The following is a 12,951-nucleotide window of genomic DNA, read 5'->3' as shown; positions in this document are numbered from 1 at the left end:
CACACATATACATACATACATACATACACACATACATACACACACATACACACACATACACACATACATACATACACACATACATACTTACATACATACACACACATACCTACATACATACACACATACATACATACACACATATACACACATACATGCATGCACACACATACATATATACATACTTACATACTTACATACATACACACACATACACACACACACATAAATAAATAAACAAATAGGTAAAAGACCTAGGAAAATAGTTACTTGTTCAGAGTTATGCATTCTTCATGGACCAAGAAGAAGAGGCCTTTTCTCCTGTCAGTGTTCTTTTCCTGCGTTCTGTAGCTAGAGATATTTGATAGTCTCTGTCTAGGTAGGCTCACAGAGCACAGGGAGGTAAGGTAACACATAGGCAATCTATGATTGGATCCACTACTTTAAGCTTTGATTTCCCATCAAGCGTCCAGTTGAATAAGATGCTTCTTCTCAGGCAAATTTATCTTGTGCTATAGTTACATTTTATAACAATGGAAACTGCACCAGGGCAAGAACCAACCTAACTCTCCAGCCCAGGGGAGTTAGAAACAAATGAAAGACAAGAAAGAATGAGGTTGAATTGGCCTTGGAGGGGAGCTGAGTAATTTGAGGACATCTGGCATTTTCGAGGTGGATGTCATCTCTTGGTTTGTTCATTTAATTCAATCCTTTGTCTTCTTTGGCAAGAGCAAGGGGTTTGTAATAGCAGCTTGTGTACGTTATTATGTTTTTAAAAAGCAAAGTGAATTGTGTGTATTGGTCATATCAGGAACAGATCCCTGCCATCTCCTTGTGGGAATGTATATGGTCTGAGATAACTAGGCAACAAAGTGACAGTCTTGTAAGAGGAAAGCCAATCATAGGGATAGTCATCCGTATCATACGCTTGGGTGAAACAGTGTAACCAAGACCTGAAATTTCCTTTTTGAGGTTTTTGCTTAAATCTTTAAAGCCTGTTAAGACTTTACTACATTTGGGGTGGGGGATTTGTTTCCCTAAACAAATCCAAAATTACAATACACATATAAGGACTGTTCTAGTATAAATTGTATAAAAATGTGTTGCAGGAGAACTTTATGAAAATTCCCGTTAGGTATTTCTTCACTTGCCCCACAAGTGTTTTGCAGGCATTGGCTCTCCAGCTCCTGTCTTAGTCCCATGCAGCCTCTTCTGTCTCTCACCTGCCTCCTTACCCCATGGGGGGAGGGGTTACTGAGTCTGCTCCGGTCAGCATAGTTCTGACATGGAGAAGAAAGAAGCAAGAACACAGATAATGTCTCTCCTTCCGGAAACCTCATGTTCCAGTCATGGAAGAGAGAAAAAAAAAAGTTAAATAGAGATACTATTAGCAGGGGATGGCAAGTTCAGTGAACAAAGAGAAAAGCAGAATTGAAGAGTGAATAGTGTGTGTGTGCGTGTGTGTGTGTGTGTGTGTGTGTGCTTGAGGGAGAGAGAGAGAGAGAGAGAGAGAGAGAGAGAGAGAGAGAGAGAGAGAGAGACTAAGGTGATATTTTTATATGCACTGTAGAGTACCCAGGGAAGACTTCACAGATACGACAATTGAGATGGTGCTTAAAAGAAATAAAGGGAATGATAATTGGGATATTTGTCCAGATAGAGTGAAGAGTGAGAACAAAGGCCCCGAGTTATGAGTTCATTTGTCCTGTTCGAGGAAAGCAAGGAGCCAGTGTGGTCCGGGCAGCATATAGTGGACAGAGGCGAAGAGTGGATCAAATAGGTTCTGGGTATGCTGGGCCTTTCCATGTTATTGCTGGCAGTTTGACTCCCATTTTGAGTGAGCTAAGAAGCTACGACAGATGTTTGCTGGAGGATGCAGGAGCAGAGAACCTGGAGAGGAAGCTATAATAGCAGTTTAGTTTAGTTAGAGGTGTGAGCAAGACTGTGGTAAAGGGCAGGTGAGAGCAGCTGGAGTATATTTCTAAGGTCAGCCAATGAGGTTTTCCAGCAGAATGTGAAGGCAAAATGATCAGTGGCGTATGCAAAGCCTTGGCCTGAGGAAGTAATAGAATCAATGTAATATTTACTAAAATAAATATATTGTCAAATAAAGAATACAGAAAAATAAGAAGTGCATAGTATATACAAGGTGTGCCACTTATAAATGTTAATAAGAAAAAAAACAAGTTCCTGGAAGTTAGCTCACTCCTCTTGCCCTCAGAGAACATTCCACAAACTTCTATTGTCCTTACATAAAGTCCTTGGCTCATCTTCCCTTAAATATTGTACCAAATACAAATCTGTACATGATTAAAAATAGGGTCCTTCCTAAGATATAGCCTACAAGTGAGAAAATAAAAATGTCCTCATATTACTCTTTTGTAACTTTATATAAGTTCTAAGAAAACAGTGTTTTACTTTATGCAAGAAGATATGATGCTGTGGACTGGGCACCTTCCGTATACACATATATAATTAGATATCAGAAAGCCTTACAAGGTAGGTAATGACATTATGGAGGCTTTGAGAATTAACTAATTCACTCACAGTTGCAAGAGCCAGGACCTTAAAGCTCTAGAAGCTTGGTATCCTGAGCTTTTCGACCTAGCCTCCTATATACTGTAACAGAGGACTCACCATCAACCGTGACTTGTATCTTCTGACTTGCGGATAGAGTTCCATTTCCTTGGATGTTGACCTTCACGATGTAATTACCCTCATCCATGAACTGCAGCGGATTGATGAGCAGAGATGCATTCGGTGGCATCATGGTGAACTTGTGCTGGTATTCCAAGTCGGGAACCACAGACTTATTTACCGAACCTAGCAAGTATTTGGGCATTGTGTGGGATCTTTCAAACAGCCATATGATCTGGATGTCAGATGCTGGAGTGTGGAAGCCATAGTGCACTGGGAGGTAGAGGGCCTGTCCCCTGATGCCATGCACAGTGTGTGACGGCACGGTCACCTTCAGTCCCAGACAAGAACCTGCTACAAAGAGAAAGAAAACTGTGAGTGTCCCAAGCCACATCTCGTAATACAAAGGTTTGGTTGCAGAGAGAACTCAGTCAGATGGTAATCCCTTTCAGAGAAAAAGGATTCTAAGTACTGACTTATTCTAGTACCAGTTACAGGTAGAGGTAAATATTTGTCTCTGAAACCTTCTGCATTTGAAAGACTCCACCCACTGACTCTACATGACTTCTCTAAATGCAAGGCAAAAAGGAGAAGCAGAAATGATTATCTACTATCATTACAGAATAACAGAAAAAGAAGAACTGAGAAATATTATGAGCTCGAAAGTCCAGCAGAACCATTAAACACATTTGAACTTAGATCATGTCAATGTCATATCCTGGTGAAACTATGCAGTTCCTGAAATATTAAGGGATTATTTCTTTGTAAGAAATTTCTGCAAAGCCTTCTGAAATAGCTTAATATTCCATTTTTGGAAGTTACCTCTTCTGTAGTCAAAGTCATACTAATTACAAGTAACCTAGTAAAAGTGACAGGAAACTATATACTCAGTTAAAACCAGCCTTGACCACAAAGGACTCTGATTGGTGCTTGAGGAACAGCAAGGAGCTGGATCAGATGTGACAGAACAGAGGAGGAGAAGCACAGAGCTATACGAAGCTATTGATAGCCAGGACACAGGGCAGGACTTTAAATCCACAGGACTCTTGGGCAGTTTTACTCTATGTACAATGAAAATGGAACTGGAGTTTGCTATCAGAGGAGGGCCATGACTTTTCTAATGATTTATTTATCTCACACTAGCTAGGAGGAGAATGGACTGAACAAAGAGAAAAGCAGGAACGCTGAGGTGTCTTGGGGAGTGACCGAAACAAAGCTGGCAAGAGATGGGGGTATGCTGAGCCATGGTGCAAGAGATGGGGGAGGGGTGTGCTGAGCCATGGTGCAAGAGATGGGGGAGGGGTGTGCTGAGTCATGGTGCAAGAGATGGGGGAGGGGTGTGCTGAGCCATGTGAGCAAAGGCTGGTGCTACAGGAACACATTGGCTACTGCACTGCAGGCCAGGATACACACTTACAATGAAGAATACAGACTCCCTTCACGTTCTTGACTGAAGTCATCTCGAATACTAGAGCTGAAACGAGGAAGTAAATCATGGGGCTGCGACAGAGAGCGACCTGTTTTGGTTGTGGTGTGAGGAAATCGAAAGTCAAGGGGTGTACTCATCTTGAGGTGCTCATCAGACATCCAGAAGGCAATGCTGAATGGATATAGTGATCATGCTCTCATTATTAAACACACTAAAGCTGGTTTAAGATACAGCTAGAGCCCTGGAGAGAAGTGGGGCCTGGAGTGCTTCCTCGTGTACAGTCTTACGCAGGGCCTGTGTTGTTTGGACCCATGAACTCACTGCTCTGGCTGTATCTTATGTTCACATGCTGCTTCTTAGCTCTGGGTCCTGTAGATGTCATAATATAATATATTACCATTTGCAATGAAAACTGTTCTTTCAGGATACTATATTTTTAAAACACGAACTGAAAGCTCTTCGTTTCATTTTATAAGTGGGTGGTATTGATATGAAATCACCATCAGAAGAACATTTGGAATAATAGGATAATGTGTGGAATTTAAATGTAGACTATTTTGAACACCAAGAGAAAAAAAATGGCACAGGGCCAGTGAGATAAACCAATGAGTAGAGAGAGGTACCTGGCCACTAAGCCTCGAAACCTGAGTTCAATCCCCAAGACTCACATGGAACAAGCAGAGAACTAACTCCCACTTCATGGTGTCCTCTGACTCACTCTCACACTGTAGGTAGCACACAGACAGACAGACACACACACACACACACACACACACACACACACACACTTATTTTTAAAATGATTTTTAAAAAGAATGGCCCAGAATGTTAAAATGGTAAGCATAGATGCTTTGAGTAACCTTGTAAAGGAGATGAGAGAAGTGGGGTGGGGGCTTGGCAGGACTGTAGACTATGGAATTAAGTTTGTAACACTGAAGACTCCATCAGAAACGGAAGAGATGGAGCAGAAGAGTGATAGCCACAGGTGGAACAAAGCTGAGTGAGCGGAGAGGGTAATCGGACCAACCCAAAGGATTTTTCATTTCAGTCTTCCTATGCACATCAAATGGTCATCCTATTCAACTGCTTTCTCAGTTCATTGTTTCCAGGAAAAGTGGGGGTTTTAAGCGTTGTCTAAATCAACTTATGGGAGGCAGGTTGGAACGAAGAAGGAAAAGGCACAAAGGTCTGCCTGTCTTTCATGGTGATTTCCCGGGAGAAGTTCAAGCATGTTACCCCTATCCCGTGAGGAATCAAGTTCTACCAACAGTAAGTTCTTTCTCTCTCTCTCTCTCTCTCTCTCTCTCTCTCTCTCTCTCTCTCTCTCTCTCTCCCCCCCCCCCCGTCTCCCTCTCCCTCTCCCTCTCCCTCTCCCTCTCCCTCTCCCTCTCCCTCTCCCTCTCCCTCTCCCTCTCCCTCTCCCTCTCCCTCTCCCTCTCCCTCTCCCTCTCCCTCTCCCTCTCCCTCTCCCTCTCCCTCTCCCTCTCCCTCCCCCTCCCCATAGTGGGAAGCTAGACAGGCAGTGCAGTCATGCTCTCTCTCTCGGGCCTTTACGTGTCCTTGTGATAAACACTCACTTCAGTTTCACTTCCCTGTCAAAGGTATTACAAGGCACATGATTTGTTTCTGTATGGACAAGTTCAAGAACTTGAAATTTAGAGTTCTCCTAACTTGAGAGGTTAAAAATAAGAGAGGGTAATAGGTACTGGAATATCTAAAGTGTAGAGTTACTCGATGCAAAAGAGCAGTGGACTCTGTGAGGGACCTGTAGGAAGGAATAAGAAAGACAGTGAGCAAACAAACGGCTTAAGACTAGTGATGTCTAAGACAGGAAAAGCAGAGGTGGAGAGAAGAGAGAAACTCCAACAGTGGACAAGGCTGGGCTCTGGGATGGGAACTGGAACAGGAGCATGTTCCTCTTTGGAGGTGTGCTTTCTGAACAAATAAAAATGCACCTCTGTGTCTTTAATTGAAATTAGAGATACAGCGTTTCTTGATAAGCAATAAGTAAAAACTAGGTTTTAGTGCATTGTTTCTATCTTAAGGCAGGAAAAACATAACTTTCACAATGTAGCTGTGGGTTGCTTTTTTTTTTTCTTGACTGTGTATGAAAATATCTACTAGCAGAGTGTCAGGGTTCATGTCTGATCTCAGATTCCTTTAGAAACTATGTTCATCAGTAATTCTTAGATTCATCCCTTGCAAATTGCCCTGAAATGAGCACGGTTAGGATCGTGCATTTTTCTAAACTTGTAAAGAGAATATTTTATTTGGTGTTTTGCTAAAGCTGGAAATGTGAAGTCTTACTAAAGGGCACATACTTGTCTTAAAACAGTGTTTAGTCCGTAAATGTGGTCTGGGGTTGGCGGGGCATTTTAGGTCTCTGCTCATTGTCTTATGTGTGAAGAGTGCAGTACTAGATTGAAGCCTAGAATGTCTCTCGGATCACTAATTGTTCAGGCGCTTGATGCCCTGAGGTACTTTTATCAGAGTAGCCACTACTTACATTTCAAAAGGGAGGGTTCAAAGACTTTGAAATAGCGAGTCTCAGTATTTGGGCCACATATTAAGTTGTCAGTCCCTGGATGTGTGCTAACAAATTCTGCACTTGTTACTAAGCAATCAAGGGGGTATGGTGGGAATTACATCTTGGCCTTGAGAATGCTTTGGGAAGAGCCGCATGGCTGCTGATATAAAATGAGGTGGTTTCCTCTGGCAAGGAGCAGCTTTGTCAGTGACTTACTGGTGCGTTTAAGACATTCCCCAGCATATCCTAGGAGTCCCTGCTAGACTGAGGTGGGGTTCAATATCATTTTGGCCAATCAGTTTTTTTTTTTCCATTTGGAAAACTTGCTAAAGAGGTTCTTGCTCTTCTGTTTTTCTATAATTTAATCTATGTAATTGTCACTGGAAAAGATTGGTTGGAGTTTCATTAATATGCTGGAAATGGTTGTTAGGCAACGCATTACTATGGGGTAACACTCACTAGAATGGAAACGTTCCTGACTTTTGAATCTTGATTCCCATGTGGGCTCTCAACTATGAGCAGGGTGATTCAGAGACTCTGAGTAGGTTATGAGGAGAAAATTTTGTTTCACAAGACACCAAATATGACACAAATACTGCAGTCTGGAGAGAAATAAAGTTAGTAGATCTGGTATGGTGACACACAACTTTAATCCAAGCCCTTGGGAGGAAGAGATCTTTGCCCTTTCCTCCTAGAAAATAAATAAACTGTGTTAGTAGAAAAAAATTATCTTGAGACACAAGTTGCTAAGTAGATCTCACAAAAGTGCTTTTTCTTGTCTGGAGTGTAGGGTTCTCCTTTCTTGGGATCCTGAATGCAGGAGTCAGAGGTGTGCATCACCACACTGAATGAAAGGACCAGCATTTATATGACATTTACACTCACCACATAAATAAGGAAACTAACTCATTGGGCTATTTAAGAGAATGAACCATAGATTAATGCATTAAATAATATACTGCCAAAGATATTTCTGAATGTATTCAGTGCTTTGATATAAAATAAAAAATTCTTCACCAAATATGTTATGGGCTTTTTTTTTTTAAATGCACTCCACAGTGAGAGATATAGCATATCTCTCTATTACATAGTAGTTTTCCTGGAGATTGTCTATGTCATTATTATTAATTATTTATGGCATATAATTATATCATAATTATTAATAAATATGAATATTATTTTGTCATTAGAGACAGGCTGTCACCATGGTATCCTGGTTGGTATGTAGAACAGATTGGTCTAGATATCACAGAGATCTATTTGCCTCTGCTTTCCAACTGCTGGGGTTAAAGGTGTGGGCTATCACTCACCAGTGCCTGTATTATTTTTGTGGGACAATTTATAGGTAACAAGTGTCAGCAAGGAATGAGTTTTCTTATATCAGCATCTAAAAAATCTTCCTTCTAGGAAAGGTTTAGATCCACTGATACGATGAACCGTTGTGAAGCTCAGAGAGTAAACAGGTAACAGGCTTCCTGCACATTTTAAAGCACACGGTCTTCTAGATCTGTGTTTCTTGCTATAGATGTAACACACCCAAGTACAGTGGTTTACTAATTTAGAAAAACAGGCTGTGATATTTGAAAATCTTTAAGTGCTTTTCTAGTTGCATTAAAAAAAACACACACAAGGGGCTGGAGAGATGGCTCAGTGGTTAGGAGCACTGACTGCTCTTCCAGAGGTCCTGAGTTCAATCCCCAGTACCCACATGGTGGCTCACAACCATCTGTAATAGGATCTGATTTTCTTCTCTGGTGTGTGTGGAGACAGAACACTCATATAAAATAAATAAATATTTAAAAAAAAAACACAAAAAAGTAAAGCTTTCTACAGCTTCTCACTGTGTGAGCAGATACTTCCAGAAAGAAATGGTAGAAATAATAATGGAATTTTAGTTTTCTTTTGATATTCCGAACATTTGCACATAAATGAGAATTTTAGATTTTTACTAGATTGACCAGTACTTCCTGGGTGTAAGAAAGCTGTTAAGATCTCCTGCCTGCACTAACAATAACCCAGAGAGACACGGAAAATACCATTCATAAACTGGGAAACAGAAACACAGCAATAACTTCATTTTAGAGATTTCTTAAGACATAACAACAGTGCCCATGAAAAGAATATAAAGTTAAGGAAAACTTGGAAGTATGCTGTAAAAATTATCCCTGTTCCATCAACAAAGAACTCCTGCAAGCAGTTTGGTTGTATTGAATATAAACATTAGGTTTTACAAAGTGACCTCTATGGCAGCTCAGAATAGTTGGTATTTATTTCCCCCATTCACACACACAGTATTAGCAAACATAACACGACCACTGTTGACTGGAAATAAACTCTTGCATCATTAGAAAAAATAGAATTTACAAGTCTGTATTTTGAATAGATTATTCTTAACCAAACACAGGAGCCTATTTTTAAAGATCTTTTAAAGGTACAGAGAAAATTCATTATTTTAAAAGCAAAAGAGCTTTTTCATATTACTCGTGACCCCCGTGACTTGCCACCTCCAGAGAAAGGGAATTTCAGTAAGGAGGAAGGTCTTGCTTTATAACAACTTTATTTTTGAAGTTGGAAGAAATCACAAGTATATTGCAATTAATTTTATTTTAGTCAAATTTCTCAACTGAATTCATTCCTGAATTCTTCTTAAGGCCAATTACAGAAACATTATCTGTAAAAAACTAGCAGTCCCACTGTTTAAAAATGAGAGAGAGAGAAAGAGAGAGAGAGAGAGAGAGAGAGAGAGAGAGAGAGAGAGAGAATATCACTTAGCAGCTAAAAATGATGTTAAATTATGGTAACATACAACATGTTACAGGTTTAAATTTGATAGTGTGACAGTATAGACCTTGAGATGACCACAGTTATGTGAAACAGTCACCTTAAAAATTGACAGATGGCAGTTTTATGTCAGTGAGATTTATATGCATCACGTACAATTGTGAACAATTATTATGCTTATAATGAAAACTAACAAAATATACTGGTGAAGTAAAACTTTAAATACCCCCTAAAGTCCAAAGCTCAAATTGTTTTTTTAAATATATCTGTTATTCTTTAAAGAGTAAAGCTCCTTTTAAACTTCTATCAGATAAATGTAAACAAAACAAGAAGCTGACTCGACTCTTAAGATCTAGGAGAGGAAGGCTGGAAACTCTTGATGACAAGAATATTGATGGATAACAGCATGTCACGACATAGGGAGGCAAACTCTACGACAAAGGAGAAAGAGATAAAAGTATGATATAGTAAAGAAGAGAATAGGACTAGGCATTGACAAAGAGAAAGGCTAAAGGCGCTTTGGAGCACTGATCCTTTGAAACACATTTCTCTCATTTATCAGCTTAGCTACAACTTCACATTTTCGATATTTATATTAAAGAAGAACCAACAGTTTGTATGCTATTTTTAATTCAAGCAATACCTTTCATTAAAAGAAAACCACTACCACGAATTGTTTTGAATTTCATCTCGTGTTTTAATTTAATGCACTATTAGAACATTTGCCAATTAAAACATTAACCATGAAAGATTATTGAGTCTATCGGTAAGCCCTGGGAAAAGGAAAGACTCGGAGCGTTCCTGCTGCCTTAACTTTCTTAGCGAGTCCCATTGACAATAGCTGTTGCTCCAAGGAAACAAAAGCAATCATTTCTTGAAGCTCATTTCTCTTACATGTTCCTGTTTCTTTGCTGGAACAGTGTGTTATTTTAAAAAAGGTTTTGACCTGTCCTTCAATTATCTTGAAAAATCTACAGCCCTAAGCAAATATTTACCTTATGACTACAAAAAAAAAAAAAAAAAAATCCACAAAGAAAGCCAACAAAACCCCACAACCCAAACCCCAAATACCTAAAAGCCAGCTCCCGCAGGGCCTTACCTATAAGAAGAAGGTATATTTTGCAAAGAGAGGTCCCAACCATGTTGCTACGGAGCTCCATGAAAGCATCCTGTCCCATGCACACGGCGCCCTGTTCTCAGCGGCAAGTTGGTTCATGGACCAGCAGCTGCTGGTTTATTTGCTAGGGAAATTAGCAGTGAGGTAACAGACCCTAGCCTGCCTCTTGCTTCTGTGATTTGAATACAGAATGAATGTGTATACAAAGGACACAGGCAGTAGGAACACCTGTTATATGCTTTGTGAGAACACAGGGCTGTGGCTTGCAGAATAGTTTCTTAGTGATTCTTAGTAATTTTTCAGTATAGCTTTATAAATTATCCTGAGTTATTCATAATCAGAAGGAGGAAGACACTCTCTTTAGGTGACCTCATGATAAATAAAACCCAGGCTGCTTTCCTATCATGAAAAATTATGCCATCCTTTTGAAATTTGAAAAAAAAATACTTTCTCTGAAAATTGAAGTACTTGATTGATTTCCTAAGTAGCCATTCTTCTTCACAAAGTTACTAATTATCATGTAAAGATAAAGAACCAAAACAGAGCATTAGAATATTTTTTGTGTTATATTTTCTATTACCTATGGCTGTGATAGTTTTATTGGATCTATGTATTCATCTCACTTAAAAAAACAAATCACAGATATGTTTGCAAGTGGAACTGAGGCATACATTTTACATAATGATAATGTATAGCATACAGCAACAGATAAAACCTGAGGCCATATTTTCTCATCTGAAGCTTAGAGGAAGTGAACCATTAACCCATAAAAATCTTGCCTTTGTGTTCTGGCTACATCTTCTAGCTCTTTTTCATTGCTGTGGAAGTCAGTGGTCTGGAGACTTTGTTTAATATGGTGAGTTCCGAGTGAGCTTTTATTTCTCTGGTCCGAGCTTTCTGCACGAAATAGAACATATCTAGAAAAAAATTGGACTTGAAGCTCGTAGAAGTCTCAACACAAGTTATTTTTTAACAGGGAAGTCCCAGTGAAGAAATTCAGTGCTTGGGGTGTGGGGGGTGAAGGAAGGTATAGCTTTTCATTTTAACTGCTTAAATGAAGACTGTTACTCAAATATTATTAAAAATAAGAAAGGGAACCATTGTTATTCTGGAAACTCGCTTTGAAATACTCTTTATATTAATGTTCCCAACTTGTCAAGAATGTGTCTAAAGGCAAAGACAGCACTATTGGGAAACCCGAGTGCTTTATACAGGTCAGTTGCTTTACAATGCTCCGGAGATACCTCAGAAATATATCAAGGGCATCCTCAAGCCCAGAGTGACTACATGTTTCTTCATACCCTCTAAATCCTGCACACACATTCACTACAATTTATTTGCTTAGATGTATACTTTCCTTCTCAGATCCTTGACTACAGCGAACCATCTTAGTCACTAACAGTTGGTATCCAGCGTAATTCTCATTTTTAACATGTTTCCCTAGAAATAAACCCCTGTGCACTTTAGCCTAAGTTGTCTGCTCCTTAGTCATTCCTTAAGAAGTGCGCAAAAAATTTCCATATCAGACTGCACAACATCCAATTGGGAAAAAAAAATTCCATAGGATTAAACAGATACCATTTAGATCGGTCTTAATACAAGCTGTTCCTATTAAATAAGATCATCCTTCATATTGTTCTTAAACCAAAAAAATGGCCCATTGTGAGGGTTTCAGGATCCTTGACAAGATGTGAGAAACAAAGACAATACAGAGGCGTGTCCCTAGTATCAGATACATAGCATTTAAAGGACTTATAAATATTCCAGTATTTTCCTCATTTTATATTAAAATGTGCATTTTTGTGACAGGAAGAAATAGTAGGTGTCCTAATAAGGACTTAAATACAAGCATCATCCATTCTTGTGCTCTTTTCCCTGTCATTATATGTATTAAAAATTTTGCATTACATGTGTGGTTTATACTAGAACTGTACACCTTGACCCAGCGCCCTCTAGTGGTATGTTGGTAAATAACTGTTTGTGAGAGTATTTGTGAATTCAGCTTTATATCAAAATCATACAGGCAAATTTAACTTCAAGAGCTCCCAAACTGACAGAATTCCTAAAAAAAAAAAAAAAAAAAAAAAAAAAATTCCAAAGGGTTTTCTCAGAAAAGGGTAATTCTTCCAGAAATATGGTATCACTCAGAGGCAGTGGCAGGTAGATCTCTTGAGTTTGAAGCCAGTCTGGGCTGTATAATGAGATCCTGTCTGGGGCTGGGAGGTGGGGTTGTGTTATCTTAACACAGTATCTCATAGCACAGTTGATAATCTACCAGCTGTTTCTGTAAAAAAAAAGTCCTATATCCTCACTGTTTACCTACCTTAGTTATATTATATTGCATTAAAAATGAGTACACTAAAACCATTTGAGTCCGTGATGGTTGAATTAATAAGAACATAAGGAGTCACTGGGAGTGTGTGGGGGTTAGAGGATTAGGGCAAGACAGCTTTCTGATCT

General features: G+C 39.3%; 1 protein-coding gene across 4 annotated transcripts in view; it reads right to left on the bottom strand.

Moving 5' to 3' along the window:
- Hepacam2 (HEPACAM family member 2) overlaps positions 1 to 10,663 on the bottom strand; it is a 36,917-nt gene extending 26,254 nt beyond the window's left edge. Inside the window, exons 1-2 of one of the 4 annotated variants that reach the window (XM_034519575.2) lie at positions 10,474 to 10,663; positions 2,638 to 2,988 (exon numbers count right to left, since the gene is read on the bottom strand). In XM_034519575.2, coding sequence (XP_034375466.1) covers positions 2,638 to 2,988; positions 10,474 to 10,552 — 430 coding nt within the window. In that variant the 5' untranslated portion in view covers positions 10,553 to 10,663. Of the gene's footprint in view, positions 1 to 2,637; positions 2,992 to 10,473 lie in introns of all 4 variants that reach the window. The other 3 variants (XM_034519576.2, XM_076913064.1, XM_076913063.1) reach the window with 3 other exon arrangements.
- Between the last annotated feature and the right edge of the window lie 2,288 nt (positions 10,664 to 12,951).

Source organism: Arvicanthis niloticus, chromosome 15 (genome assembly GCF_011762505.2).
Source record: "Arvicanthis niloticus isolate mArvNil1 chromosome 15, mArvNil1.pat.X, whole genome shotgun sequence".
Taxonomy (NCBI): Eukaryota; Metazoa; Chordata; class Mammalia; order Rodentia; family Muridae; genus Arvicanthis; species Arvicanthis niloticus.
Note: the sequence above shows the minus strand (reverse complement) of the source record. Positions and strands in the feature narration are given on the sequence as shown.